Below are 15,908 nucleotides of genomic sequence, written 5' to 3'. Positions count from 1 at the left end.
CCATCAGGAAACATCAATATTCATGATACCGTCTATCATTTCATACAGTACCATTTGCTCGTCTCGAATTGTCTTGGAACGGGATTTAGAACGGGGCTTGGGACTAGGAATACAAGAGGTAGCACACATGCTGCAAATCGCAGGGCCACATTGTATACAGAGGCAGCAGCTAAATATGATCGCTACTGCAATACCTAGAAAGGACAGGACTTTCCATCCCCATGCGGAAATTACATTCCAGAACCAACCGGACCATGTCCAGGTGCCTGGATCTTGATGTAACAGATGGGCAATTTTATGGAGTCTGGTTATAGCTGAATAAACAGACGGCGCGTTATTTGGAATGAAAATGCAACAACTGGATCCGAGAATTCTACAGGCCCCGCCCCTATCGGCCAGTATGACGTCAAGGACGAGACGATTCTGTAAAACGACAATTCTCATAAAGGATTGTTCTTCAGTTAAGTTACCTAGAGCAGAGGCAGTCTCATCTACTACAGCTTCAAGGGTTCTTGTTAACCTACGAATTAACTTACTATTTACAACTGTACCTAAATAAGGGAAAACACCTTTATCTATATCAATGAATTGCTCTGCGGCGGTTTCAGTATAATCGACAATCGGGAGATTTCTCTTGTGTCTAGTGTGTACTAAGAAAGAATTCCTATGATAATCAGGTGGGGCTAAAAAAACAGGTGGCAGTAGGAAAGCAATGTAACAGGTTCCCTCCCAATCGAGGGGCAGACGGACATATGCAGTTTGACCACAAACAAAATAAGAATGACGTGAAGCTTTAAAAATAGATTTCCTACTGTCACTATACTGGATAACAGTAGTACATTCACTATGACCTATATGTACAGAACCATAACTACGGACACATAATTCGCCTTTGACTGGTAGTACTGAAATAGCGGGTGAATCTGGAGTAGTATCAGACTGAACATTCAGAACCATGAAATTCGACGAATAATTTCCTAAATTATATACTTCATTTTCTAGATCTAAACCTGTTCTATGGGGGAAACCTTGCTTGTCTGGGAAACATGTACTGTTAAGAAAAGACATATCTGTTGAGGATGACGTTAGCGTGGACCATGCTCCACACGAACCATTGTGTGAAAATGGATAAGGAAACAGTGGCAGAACTCCCTTCGATGTCTGGAAAGGGGGGAGTCGACCACACACCCAACAATTAGTGGCATTGCTGGTCTGGTGTGAATAATGTAACATACGGATGAATGTGTTATTACGCATGGCGAGGCGGTATGAATATTCGTGAGGAGGCAGATCACTAAACGTGTGCTCTACTGTAGCATGAGCAGACATATTTACATGAGGAACTGGAAAATACAGATAGAAAGCATAACTGGTGCAGGAAATCATTATGCTGATGAATAGTATGAAACTCAGAAAAACGATGCATTGAAATGAACTTCGACTGACTCTCTCACTATGGGGGTCTATTTTATACATGTCAGAAACAGTCTAACCGTTTCACCTAGGGGAGGACTTATACAATCAAACTGGCTGACTTATTAGACCTGAGCTTTAACTTATACTCCTGTTGCGGAGTTTTCTCTACCAAGGGAGGGGTTGTAATAAAGTCTGGTGCGGGACAGTCCTTTAAAACAATGTTCTGGCAATCCTTCGAATCCGGGGAAATGTTCTTGGCAATGTCTTTGAAGTCTGGCTTTGGTCCTTTGAAAAGTTTTACATGAGAGAGGTGGACCCACCCCTTCCTGCCTTCTAACTTGACGGCAGTTCGGGTGGTCAAGAGGACCTGACGTGGCTCCTTCCAACGTGGTTCCAGCGGACTTGATCTGTCAAAATTGCGGACCATCACCAAGGATCCTGGAACGATCTCGTGCGGTGCCACCTCTGTATTGTCTGGAAATGCGGCGGCAACCTGTGAACGACATGAGTTGAGGGCAGACATCAAGGAAGCTAGGTAATCTGTCAGCATATTACATGAAACATCGGTAATACTTCGGGGTCTAGGAGTACCCCACATGTTAGGGGGGCGGCCGAATACGACCTCATACGGGGACAGACCTGATCTGGAATGTGCGACCATACGCATGTAAAATAGAGCGACTGGCAAAGCTACTAACCAGTCCACACCCTTGTCTTTACAGATTTTTGCTATACGGATTTTCAGAGTCTGATTATGTCTTTCGACTAGTCCAGCTGCTTCTGGATGGCGTACACAATGGAACTTCCACTGGTACCCTAACAACAGGGAAACGTGTTTCATGAGTTCGGATGAGAATGGCTGGCCGTTGTCAGAATATACGACTCTAGGGAGTCCGTATCTAGGGAAGAATTCACGAACCAGCTGCTTGGCAGTGGTCGCGGCTGTGTAATCTGGGACTGGATATGCTTCTGTCCACCTGGACAAAGCGCATACAACTACAAGGACATACTTGAAACCTCGACATCGCTCCATCTGAATATAATCCATCTGGAGGACCTCAAAAGGGTGGTCAGGGGGCTGGAAACCACCTTGTTCCACCGGGACACTTTTACCTGGATTAAACTGGCAACATATCATACAGGTACGGACTTTCTGCTTGGCTGCAGCTCGTAAATGCTTGTTGAACCAAATGTTCTGGATACTGTCTAACATAGCTTTTTCTCCTAAATGTGCTGGACTATGTGCGGTATTGATAATAACTTGAACCATAGAATCGGGGAGAAACCATGTGGCTCTACCCTTCGTTAACCATCCTTGATCTGTCTGGACCCCTCCTTGTACAGACCATTTCTTGATTTCATCGGGAGTAGCATGTAACTGAATATCTATGACATCTTGTGTAGGGTCCTTAACTGTCATGCATGTAATCAGATCTGGAGTATGTGTCATGTTTACTGGAATGTCTGGTGTCTGTGCTGTAAGCTTGGCTGTGCGGTCTGCTAGATCATTACCTTGGGAAATAATGTCAGTAACTTTCGTATGTGCTTTGCACTTCATGATAGCAATAGATGTCGGTAAATGTATGGCGTCTAACAGAGCTTGAATAAGGAGACCATGCTGAATCTTGGTTCCATGAGAAGTCATAAAACCTCTCTCCTGCCAGAGCACTCCGAAGTCGTGTACAACTCCGAATGCGTAACGTGAATCTGTGTAAACATTAACCTTCAGGTTTTTGGCATGTATACAGGCTTGTGTCAGAGCAACTAGCTCTGCTGCTTGAGCGGACAGAGTATCAATACGGTGTGTTTCAATAACTTCAGTGTCAGTAGTCACTGCATATGCGGCGACTAGTTCTCCTGTACTAGTTCTCATACATGAACCATCCACATAAAGTGTCAGGTCAGGATCTGGTAACGGAATGTCTGTCAGGTCTTGTCTTGGCTTTGTCGTAACGTTAACTACTTCCACACAGTCATGTGTGTCTGGATTTGAATTAACTGATGGTAACAGTGTAGCAGGATTCAGGACATTGCAGCGTTTAATTTCTATGTGTGGCTGGAACAGTGTCAATTCATAACCTGTTAAACGTGCAATTGTCAAGTGCTGAGTTTGTGTTCGGTTTAAAAGAACTTCTACTGAATGTGGAACTTGTACCGTCAGGGAATGTCCTAAAACTATGGAATCACTTTGTCTGATAGCTAGTGCTGTGGCTGCAACTGACTTGAGGCACGCAGGCAACGCCTGGGCGACCGGATCTAATGTGCTTGAAAAATAAGCACAGGGCTTGTATTGACCTGCTTGATCTTGTGTGAGAACAGATAATGCTGTACCTTCGCGTTCTGTAACGAAAAGTGTAAAAGGCTTACTGTAGTTCGGTGTAGCTAGAACTGGAGCTTGGCATAGGGCTTTCTTTAACTCGTTGAAACTAAGTGTATGTTCAGATGTCCAAGGGAGGACAGTCGATACGGCTGCCTCCTGTGTCGTTAACTGTATCAGTGGCTTGGCTAGAAATGCATACTGGGGAATCCATTGTCTACAATAAGAAGTAAGGCCGATAAAAGCACGTACCTCCTTCTGGGTTCTGGGCTGGAGAAGATTCGCTATTAACTGGATACGGTCGGGTGTCAACTGCCTACCCCTCTTGGACAGCAAGTGTCCTAAGTATACCACCTGCTGGACACAGAATTGAAGCTTTGAAGGTGACACCTTGTGCCCCATCTCGGCTAGAAAATACAGAACTGTAAGTGATGCTCGCTCGCAAGCACGTTCAGAACGGGCTGTGATCAGTAGATCATCGACATACTGGAGCAGGGCAGTGCCAGTTGGCATGTGAATATTGTCTAGTTGTCTCTTGAGTGCTTGACTGTAAATACTAGGGCTTTCTGTGAAACCTTGAGGAGCGCGTGTAAACATATAGCTCCTTCCATTTAAACAAAATCCGAAAAGAAACTGGCTGTCTGGATGAATTGGAACACTAAAAAATGCATTCTTGAGGTCAATAACAGTGAAAAACATGGCTTCGGAATCAATGGCAGTTAACAGGGAAGAAATGTCTGGAACAACTGGATACTGAGGAATAATACATTTATTAAGCTCTCGTAAATCAATCACTAATCGATATACTGGGGGTGCATTTGGATCAGTACGTTTCATGACTGGAATGATCGGAGAATTGCATACATTGGAGTCAGTTTCTACAACTACTCCTTGAGCCATGAGCTCGTCAATAATTTTGGATAAGGCTGCTACAGCCTCAGGTGGCAATCTGTACTGTCTGATTCGGGGTAACACTACACCCGGTTTGAGAGTCACACGATAGGGTGTGATTTGCATGTAACCTACATCAGTTGGACCTTGCGCCCATAAATGCTGCGGAACATTAGACAATCTGGAATCAAAATCTCGTAATACATAGTGACCCTTAAAGTCACGTAGGAACAGACGTATTCCCTCTGGGGAACAGCAAATAACTGCACCTAACTCTTTCAGTGTCTTAATACCTAACAGATTTTCTGGACATGCCTTAGTAAGTAACAGATCAGTAGTACGGGACAATGGACCTACTTCTAGAGTAACTGGCTGAGATATTTCATTAACTATGGGTTTTCCTGAAAATCCAAGGGAAACATTTCTTGAGCCTGAGAGCGGAGCCCCTGGAACTTCGGCGTGACTAATTGTGGTCCTACTTGCCCCTGTATCGATCAGAAACTTTCTGTCTTTCCCTAATACTTGACTGTGTACATAGGGACCTTCTTGGTCTACAGGTATCTCGATGAGAGGCAAGCCTACCTCCCTCTCTAGGCTGTTTCATGAATATGACTGGTATTCTGGATACTCGGACTGTGCATACTGGTACATCTGCGATGTAACGTGCTGTGTTGCAGCAATAGGCTGCGGTACTGTAACTGTCTGTGGTGCATTCTGTGACTGAGGAATCTGTGAAACTTGTTCTTGTCTAGGCGGACGTGGTCTTTCTTTAGTCTTACCAGTAGCTATGTTATGTTTCAGAACTGCACACTCGTTTATAAAATGACCTGGCTGTTTACAATAATTGCAGTTCCCTTTAACGGGAGCCGCAGGATGACTGGCTTGAATCGGACCCCTCTTCTGACTGTCTTGAGGAATAGATTGTGCAACTAGCACTTTCATTTTCGTGTCTTTCATACGTTTTCTTTCGTGTTCTTGCTCTTCTCTAATTCTATTCTGGTGATACTGGAGCATCTGGAGCATCTGGGACGGAGTATTTGCTTGCCAGGTGCTTTCGACTTTCAAAACTCGGTTTTTAATTTGTGGACTTGAATTCTCGACTAATTTGGTAACGAAAAGATGAGGGTATGACTCACTACTTGTCTTGAGACCACTATTAATACTGAAACATTTCTCAAATCTAGAATAAAAATCACTAATGTCTTCATCTTGTTTCTGTTTACAGGCTGAGATGGCATCCCAGTCTTCTTTTCTAGTTGTCAATAATCTGGGTAAAACTTGAATCAATAATTCTGGTAATTCTTTACATTTATCTCCAAGACCGGTACCTGGTACTCGTGCCTTGTCTTCAGCTTCTAGAGCTGTCCAATCGATCTTTTTCTCTCCCACCTCCCATTCTTTTTCCTTTAACTTTTCATACACCCCTGCGGGTAGCAGAACCTTTAACATTTTAATGACATCTGGGTACGTGTATTCTCCCATACGGAGCATGTCTTTTAATTCTCTATGGAACCCTGCTGGATCTTTGTCATGACAGGGAATTAGCTTTTTCATTTCGAGGAGTTCCATCTTTGAAATCGGAGTGTATACAAACACTCGTTGCATTTCGCCACCCGTCCCTTGGACTGGGTGGACTTCTCGTAACGGATTCTGTCTGTCTATGTAGAATGGTTTACTTTCTGGGGGTGAGACGTGAACAAAATGCGGGTTCAGGAACGTTCTATACTTGTGACGCTGTTCTAGAATAACACTAATTAAATCGGTACCTAGACCTCTCCATCTGTACTGGAGTAACTCGTTCAGGATATCGTGTAACGGGCCTGGATCAGAGTGTTGACCCTCATACTGAGTAATGAGGTGCTGGATCATATACATACCCACCAGTCGTTGCTCGGCTGGGGGCAGTTTCAGAAACATTTGTGCCACTATTTCGTCTGGAAAAGTGGTAGAATCAGTAATCCATCGGACTGCTGATCGGGCTAATTCTTGTTCATGCATGGTGCTTAACTCGCTATAACCGACTCGTGATTTCAGAATGTGATCGGTAGCTTGAAATACTTGTTCTAGAGAACAAGGCTCTCGTTCTGGTGCTGGATGATGAAAAATAGACTTGGGTTCTAGACGTAAATGGCGATCTGGAAATCTGGATTTCCCTACATACGCTATTCTGGCGGGATTCTCGTCTTCCTCTTCAGGATCAGAGATACTTTCTTTTTCACTTACTTGTGCTGCTTTACGCTGTTCGTGTAACCTTACTATTTCTTTACGAATTTTCTTGTACATACTTTCCATGGCACTAATGGTCTTGTGCTTACCCTCGGCTATATTATCACCCCACCTTGTCAGGATTCTCATTTCGGCGGGATCTTTAGACGGGTAATCTTGTTCTCTTATTAGACAATTGATCAGGAACTTTAATATCATGAGCTGAATCTCGGCTTTCCTTTGAGACATGATCTCGCCAATACTTTCTGGATCATCCCCTGTACGGATGAAACGATATATTCTGTCTAGATCTTCTTTCATATTTGGTAAGGTGACTAGATACTCGGTCACCCTTCTTACGCGTACGGAATATAAAACCATATTATATTCGCCTGGAACTGGATCATAAACACATTCGGCAAGGGCTTGTCTGATTTCTGTAACAGACTTATTACTTTTAGGAGTACGCTGTGATGCTTGAGCATGTAATTCGAGTGCTGATAAACGTTTGTGTGGCGGCGGGGTTTGAGGAGGACCTCCTCCTGCGGCCCCTAGACTAGAATCGTCGACTGACATTCTTCGTGCTTGCAGGGTCGGTAATTGTAACGTGGGCTGAACTTGTATGGCAGGCTGACCCGGGGGTACCGTAACAGGTACTCCGGTGTCTGGAGGAACGGGAAGTGCCTGATTTACAGGGACTAGCGGAGCGCGAACAGGATTTGCATATTCTGGGACTGTGTCGTCCAAATAGGACGAAATAAAAATATCAGCAGCGGTCGGTTTGTGACGTAGCTTGGTCGGAACTAATGGTGGCGGGAAATTACTGGGTGCCTCTGGGGTCGCTTTTGGCGAGCCTTCGGCAAGGAGAGGATACATACCCTTAATAAGGGCATGCCTCTGTCTGTCTGACTGTTCGGCTTTAACTTGTTCACCTATCTCGATTAATTCTCTTTCTTGGGTTCGTTCTTGGGATTCTCTACTTAACTCTGACTTTCTGACTTCCTTTTCCGTTCTTTTATGAGCTTCCTTACGCCATAACTCGATGGCATCTTTCTGTGACTGTCTGGCTTTCTTTTTCCATAATGCTTCTTCTACTCGCATGATACATTCGGCATCCCATGTACCCGATACGGGCCATCTATACTTTTCTTCTAACTGTTTGGTATACTCTACCCATAAATCTAGATACAATATGGCGCTTATGCCATGTTTCTGATACATAAAGTGACCTGGACTGTCCCTAGGCGGAACAGGAACTGCTGCTTCCAGCAGACCCTTTCTAGTTTTTAACTGACGTAACTTGGAAAAGAGCGGCATTCTAAACTTGAATCGGAACACAATACAATACACGAAAAACAATAACAATTGGGGAAACAATTCAGGCATACCACGACATTGGAAATACATTAAACAACATTATAAATAACAGTTCGAACAGAATACTACCTGAAAATACTGAAAACAGAACAGAATTCTCGAGAACGGAACAGACTAGAGTTACTGGATGCACTGCTATAATCAGTACGGAACATACCGGTCCCATAAAGGAACACATCAAGACCCGTATCCACCTAGGTGAACACTTCGTTTGTGAGCTTGGGTACCACCAACCCACGGACCAGAGTCAATTTAGACTGACCCTGTCTAGACACTACCCCAGCAATGGTACTCACCGGGCAGCACGGAACGGAAGGCCTCGGACGGGACTGGACTACGACGACGAACTTCGGACTTCGGACTTCAGTTACGGGTGGACCTCCGGATACCTCGGACCTTGGACTCTCGGCTTGGGCTCTGGTCGGGACTCGCCGCGTTCCTCCACCGTCTCGTTCGGATGCTGGACCGCCTCCTCCGTCTCCTCCGTGGGCCTGAGGGATACTTGAAGCAGAAATATCTGCCAGGTGCACGGTATGGTTCCGTCACGACTGCAGAGGGTCAGGGGGTCGGCGTGGCTTCACCGACGCGTGGGGAAAGGGCAAGTCCCTGTTCGGGCGCCATTATGTGGTAAATAAATAAATAATACCCTATTTTTGGATGAATGAATGAATAACAGATAGCTCAATAAATAAGAGTCAAGATTCGAGGTAGTAGGAGTTTCTGCAGGTTTATTACAGCATAAGGACAGGATCAGGACAACCTGCATAGGAACAGGATGACAGGGGAAAAGAGGCCCGGCAGCTGCCGGGGCTTGGTCTGGGATGAGCTCGCTAACATTCAATAACAAGACATTCATTTATATACATAACGCAAACACATAGCATTACATTGCAGTAGGCGTAGCAGTGGGTGGAGCAGAAGGCATGACGTGTAGCAGTCGCGAGAGATAACAGTAAAAAGAGGTGTAACTGGGAGTTTACTTAGACATGTGAAGTAAAACGTAACAGAATATGTCATGAATGGGCGGAAACATAGGAGGGGGCTACCTAAGGAGCCGGGACCTCTAACCTAATGGTGCGCGAAAACTGGCAATGACGTGTTACTAGGAGAAGCTGGGGGCTACGAACTCTGTGCTAGGAGCAGAGACTAGAGTCTGGAGGGTCGGAGCGACATGTACCTAAACCCTATCTGGTATCTAATGTTTAGGGAACATGTCGATATAAACTAGAAGTCATGAGGGGAGAGGCTAACTTGATTCTAAGACTGGACCATGCATTATTCTACATGAAATGCGTGATGAAGAATACTAAATGACCATTAAATACAGTATTTCTCTAACAGGGAGACGAGAAGGCTAGACAACGACGGAAACTATTGATGCAGTTCAGTAGCTTAGGAATGCAAAGGAGGAGGACTGAACTGATAGCTGGAACTATAACATACTTTTGGCAGACTTAGAGGCAGGGCCGGGCTGCACCGGGCAGTGCGAGGCAGGAAGTAAGTGAAAGGTCGAGGATACAGGTGGGGGCTGTATCGCTCCTCAGCGAGGCTTTCAGGAGACAGGAGCTGAATCCAGGGTCCGGGCCCTTTTGAGGCCTAGAAACGGGGACTTTATAATGGAATAACGTGCACACTGAGAAACGTGGCAACATTATTTTACATAGGCCTGATATTCGTAGTATTCACGAGGACTGGAAACTAACATATTAGAGGTGGACACAACTGTAATTGCGCCATTAATCAGAAATGGGGAATAACATATGCATATTGGTCATGCATACATAACATATGATGGATGGGGCGTAGGGACACAGAACATGGCAAAATTTACTTTTCCACAAGTGAGTGCACAGCACGGTTTCTCACTTAAGGTGACTGCGGCACAGGCTAGTCCATGCCTTTCGAGGATTCTGCATGCCCAGTTTATGGAAGTGTACTGAGATGCGTGCACATCTCTCCATTTGAATTCAATTGTCGAGCTTGCTGTGCTCATACATTGCGAGCAAGCTGGATGCAGCGCTAGAGGGAATGCTACATGTGACAAGCAAGAACTCTGGAGAGCACATGGGATCTGGCTGAGTTTGAGGAGGACAGCGTGCGGTCCCAGAGAACTGGTTAACCCCTTGCATGCTTATGACGAGCTGAGCTCGTCATGAGGCCCAGCGGAGCTGCGCTCATGACGAGCTGAGCTCATCATAACTGCCGCAGCCCTTCCACGCGCGGCTAATTCCCCGCCTGTTCGGGCGTTCTATTTGAGTGTGCAAAGTTGTGACGAACCCTGCTCGTCATGAGCACAGCTCCACTGTGCAGCATGACGAGCTGGGCTCGTCACGAGCATCGCAGCGCCGCGCACCCCTTCCGCGTGGAAGGGGTTAAAGGCATTCCACATATTTTATAGCACCCTGTTATTGAATGGTAGTGTTTAATATAGGTCTAGCGTGTTGTCGGTGAGAACTTCTTAGCCTTTTGACATGGTATGGCAGGTGGGTGGTACAGAAGGCCGAGGACATCTGGGATTGTTTCATAGTGCATATCATGGAGTATGTCAGTGTTGTGATTAAATGGTAGTGTTTGATGTCGCTCTAGTGTGTTGTAGGTGCTGACTTCTTTGCTTTTGGCGTGATCTGGTGTCGGATGTATGACGTTACAGCGCATACTTTTACAACGCATACCTTTACAATGCATTTTTTACAACGCAACATCCATTACAACGCATTCCATTACAGCGCATGCCATTACAACTAATTTTTTAAAACTACCTTTACAACGCATTCCATTAAAACGCATACTACCTTTACAACGTATACCATTACAATGCATAACATTACATTGCATGTATGGCAAGTATTGGATAGTGTAGGGGTAAAAATTACTATTCTAACACCTGGGGGGTGCAACAGTAGGGTAAGTGTTGGATAGTGTAGGGGTAAAAATTACTATTCTAACTCCAGGGGGGTGCAACAGTAGGGTAAGTGTTGGATAGTGTAAGGGTACTATGCGTTGTAATGTTATGCGTTGTAATGGTGTGCGTTGTAATGACATGCGTTGTAGTGGTATGCGTTGTAGTGTCATGCGTTGTAATGGTTGCGTTGTAATGGCATGCGATGTAATGGATGTTGCGTTGTAAAAGTTTCGTTGTAATGGTAGTGCGTTCTAAAAGTTGTGTTGTAAAGGTTGTTTCCCTCTGATGTCAATAATGGTATTGCTGGACAGCTTTAGTGTTTGATTATTGTGTCAAGAATATCTCAGTATGCGTCTAGTGGTGGCTGTTGTCATTGTGTTTGCAGGATGTTCCCGCTTTTTCTGGTGAAGTTTCCAATCGGCGTGGGGCTGGGTGCAGTTTAAAGGATTTCTTCAGCCTGGTACTTGGTCATGTTGGTTTGGCCAGCTAGTGTGACTGGGTGAAAGATGGAGAAAGAGTGAGGGTTTGTTTTGCTGTGTAATTTAGTAAAGTGAAGTTGATGCTTCGGTAAATTGTATATGAGTGTAGTTGTGATTACAGGTTTTGTTATGGAATCTTTTCAAGGGAATTTTGAGTTGCGGTGATTTAGGGTGAAACTGTCAGTTTGTGTTTTGTTGTGTGCTTTGTATGTGTATAGTTAGGGATGACTGTGAAACACTTTGGGTCCGATTACGATGCGGCTCGAAAGGCTCCGACCGATGGTCGGAAACACCCGAGCCACATCGTAATGGGCTCCTCGGTTTACTTTCCTACCGCCTAAATAACATATAGGCGGTCAGAAAGTAAATCGGCCGGTCATTCTGGCTGGCTTCCGACGGGCTCATAGAGCCCGTCTGCCAGTCGGAATCTGGCCAGTAATGTCAAGTGTGGGCCTTTTCACCCTTGAGATTACAATGCACGGTTTCTGGCATGGTTTCCGTGCCAGGCTGCCTGACATGGAAACTATGTCAGAAAACATGTTTGGGGGTCTCCAGCAGGGCCCCCTTTGGTGGAAGGCCTCCTGTTGGCAGCCAAGCGGGCACCTATGAAGCCCCTCTGTTGATCCCTGCACCTTTTGGCAGGCACCTTTAGGTGCCTGCCGTGGGGTGCAGGGGTGAACCACTCCTCACATTTCACTATGGGAGCATGCATTACGTTTGGTTTATGGCCGTAATGCATGCTCCCATAGTGAAATGTAGGAATGTGACCAAACAGTGTTTGGTCGCATCCTAATGAGGTGATCGGGACTGCCGACCGGGTGTCGGTCGGTCCCAGGACCGAGTCGGTGTTGGGCGAAAGCAATTCCGCCCAACATCGAAATAGGCCCCTTTGTAGTAGGAAGTCTTTGGGTTTCTTGCCCTGGTTGTCATATGACAACATCGCTTGCATGTACAATTGTTGGGAGACGTCATTGTGAGTGTGCAGACATGTGGCGGTACAGCCTCATGTCCAAGGATTCCGCAAGACTTGCATGTCTTGAACCATTGTGCAATGGCAGTCACAACGTAGTTGTTGTCTAATGTCTTTGTTTGAATTGACGTGTGCGGATCCTCATGTATTGAACAGTTGCAGAGTGGTTGTGACTACTATCTGTTGTCTTTGTATGTCTGCGTGAGTATTGGAGAGTTGAACAGATTATTGTTGGGTGAAAGGGTAAGCTAGACATGTTGGCAACTGAGTGATTGTGAATGATTTCCCCAGTACTATAAATGCAAGGGAATGGCTATTCTTTGTTTGTTGTTTGTAAGAAAGAGAGGTGGGTAGTATCAAGTGTCCCCATTCCCTGCATGTCTGAGCGGTGTCTGGAATGCGGAGAGTGAATGATGTAATAGAATGTTGGTGAGTGGTCTGCAGAGGGAGCTAAGGGATAAGGACATTTGTAGGGAGGATGGAGGACTGAAAGGACCTACCTACTGTTGCTGTAACTCAGGGAACCAATATGAAAGAAAGAATTCACCTCTCACTTGCAAGCTATCTTCAACACAAACATACATCTGGTCATATTGTTGATGACCCATAGATGAGTTAAGAAACTGTATTTTTTTTACATTTTATGCAGATCTTTATTATGAATACCCTATTGATCGCAGGCCCTAGCACCGGGAGTGTGGCAGGAACATTTTACTGGGAAATCAAGGACAGGGTGATTGGGTGCTAGTGTGTTGTAGAGCAATATGGTTACTTTACCATAGTTTCAATTGAAAAACCTGTTTTTATAACAATAACATGTATGCTTTAGTGTACTGAATATTTTTATCATACTGATGTTCTTAACATAATTTATTTTTTATCTGACAGGAAAACTGTACGAATGAAGAAATTCTAAAATCCCTAAAGTATGTCCGCCCGGGACATGGATTTGAACCCAATTTCACCCTCTTTCAAAAATGTGATGTTAATGGCAGGGATACTCACCCTGTCTTCTCTTATCTGAAGGACAAAATGGCTGCCCCCGATGACAATTCCGCCTCCCTCATCACAGATCCGAAATTCATTGTCTGGAGCCCAGTCCACCGAGCAGACGTCTCCTGGAACTTTGAGAAATTTCTCATTGGGCCAGAAGGAGAGGCCTTCAAGCGCTACAGCAAGGACTTTCAAACGATAAACATCGAACCCGACATCCAACGACTGTTGAAACTTGCCAAATAGGAATGCAATCTGCTTATCAGAATCATGGAAAGAGCCCTTCTCAGTCACTGTTTTGTCATCAGTGATCACCCTTGCTAAAATAAGTGATAAAGAAAAACCTGGTTTCTGGAGGAAATGTTAACTCTGTAGGCGAATTCCCCCGCTGAATGTCTTCCAACACGCTGCCACCATGGTGGAGGAAATGCCATCGTAAGCCGGAAGAAACAGGATCGAATTCAATCCCAAGAATTCCCAATGGACCATTCCACATCTGAAAACAAGCTTTGGAAATTTGACAACTTTTATGATATCTAATGTACTTTTCCATGCATGATCCAAGTATTGCTGAGTGACATTTAGTAAATGCTGTGTAACAGTGTCTGGATTGTAGATGGTTACTCGATGAAAGTACTCTTCTAACCTCTGCGGGGAGAGTACCAGAAGGTTGTAACTGGGCTATATTCCTGGATGTCACTGTTCTCTGCATTTTGAGTTTTGGATGGAATAAATTATACTTTGTTGACACACCCTGTGAAAGTTTTCTGTGTCCAGTAGTTGAAAAGGTTAAAAAACATGCTCTAGAAGCAGCCTTGCTGCTGTCTTTTGTTAATTTACATGGTTTGTCGCTAAAGCCATTGAGAACATTGTAGAGCATATGCGTTACTGAGTCCTGTGATGGTCAACAATAGTAGTGAGTCGCCATTTGCGATGTATCTCATGAGTACTGCAGAGGGTGGTCAGAATGTGAGACCTGATTAGAAATCAAAAGCTGAATTTTCCAAAATCCCCTTTCTGGCATACATGTCAGATGCAGATACTACATAACAAATGCGCCAGGGCACTTCTTGGAGTAACAGAGTGCTTAGAAATGTCATTTACATTTACATAAGCTGACTTCATCTCATCCAGAATGACAACTACACCATAAACGCTAAGGGCCCGATTCACAGCACTAACTTAAGACAAAATCCTAAACTTACTACTTTTACTATTCACAGAAGTTAGGATTTTGTCTTAAGTTTGTCTTAAGACAGACTTAAGACAAAATCCTAACTTCTGTGAATACCAAAAGTAGTAAGTTTAGGATTTTGTCTTAAGTTAGTTCTGTGAATCGGGCCCTTAGGGCGCACATTCCTAAAGTCTATGAATGTTTAACTTAACCCCTTGGGCGCAGCCATGATTCTGCGCCTGTGCGGCACATTCCGATCGCGGGTGCGGTCATGACGGCCGGGAGCCGTCATCAGCACACGAGCACTGTGTGCCATGACGGCTCCCGGCAGTCATCAGCATGGAAGGGGTTAAAATCATTCATTTCTTGACTTTCTCATATTGGAGGCAAAAATGACAATTTCTCTGTTTTGTCTTAGAAAAAGAAATTTTATTACAGACACAGAGGTGAGTATAGTTATGATTTAGTCAGAACACAAGCATGACAACTTCCACCATTAATGGGACTACAGTTGACAAGGAACTTGAGGCCAAATGTACAAAGCCATTTAGTGATCCTAAATCCTGTGACTCACTAAATCACAGGATTTGCAATCTATAAATGGCTTTTTCGAATGTACTAATTAATTTTTTTGTGATTCGTTAACAAGGTTGCTGAATCAGAAGATGGTTTTAGAAGGTCATAACAAATTACTATATGGTAGCAGTGTGTGTAGGGCGTCCCTTCATAATAGTAATTTGTTATGTTATGTATCAGTATTTTTCACTAGAAATGCGGTCACAAATCATTGCAATTTAACTGACTCCCCACATGGAGCCAAATGGAAGGATTCCTTCTCCCTCTGTGAGTGTAAAATGTAAGTTTGTTGGACAGTAGGCAGTGGTCCAGGGTAACACTGTCTATTCTCAAACAAACTTTTAAGCAGTTTTAAATGTAATTTTTTTCAAACGCAGTCCCAGGCTACATTAAAAAAGAATGGGCCCGATTCACAGAATGAACTTAAGACTCAATCCTAAACTTACTACTATTTTGGTATTCACAGAATGCACTTACTACTTTTGGCATTCACAAAATTAACTTACTACTTTTGGTATTCACAGAAGTTAGGATTTTGTCTTAAGTCTGTCTTAAGTTTGTCTTAAGACAAACTTAAGACAAAATCCTAACTTCTGTGAATACCAAAA

At 44.3% G+C, this 15,908-nt stretch overlaps 1 protein-coding gene across 1 annotated transcript in view; it reads left to right on the top strand.

Annotated features, from left to right (window-relative positions):
• The window catches only part of GPX2 (glutathione peroxidase 2), a 39,670-nt gene extending 25,386 nt beyond the window's left edge, over positions 1-14,284 (top strand). The window contains exon 2 of the mRNA XM_078661988.1: positions 13,446-14,284. Within this exon, the coding sequence (XP_078518114.1) occupies positions 13,446-13,796 (351 nt within the window). The 3' untranslated portion in view covers positions 13,797-14,284. The remainder of the gene's footprint in view (positions 1-13,445) is intronic.
• The last annotated feature ends 1,624 nt before the right edge of the window (positions 14,285-15,908 follow it).

This window comes from Lissotriton helveticus, chromosome 9 (genome assembly GCF_964261635.1).
Source record: "Lissotriton helveticus chromosome 9, aLisHel1.1, whole genome shotgun sequence".
NCBI classification, from domain to species: domain Eukaryota; kingdom Metazoa; phylum Chordata; class Amphibia; order Caudata; family Salamandridae; genus Lissotriton; species Lissotriton helveticus.
This window is presented reverse-complemented; position numbering and strand designations above follow the sequence as displayed.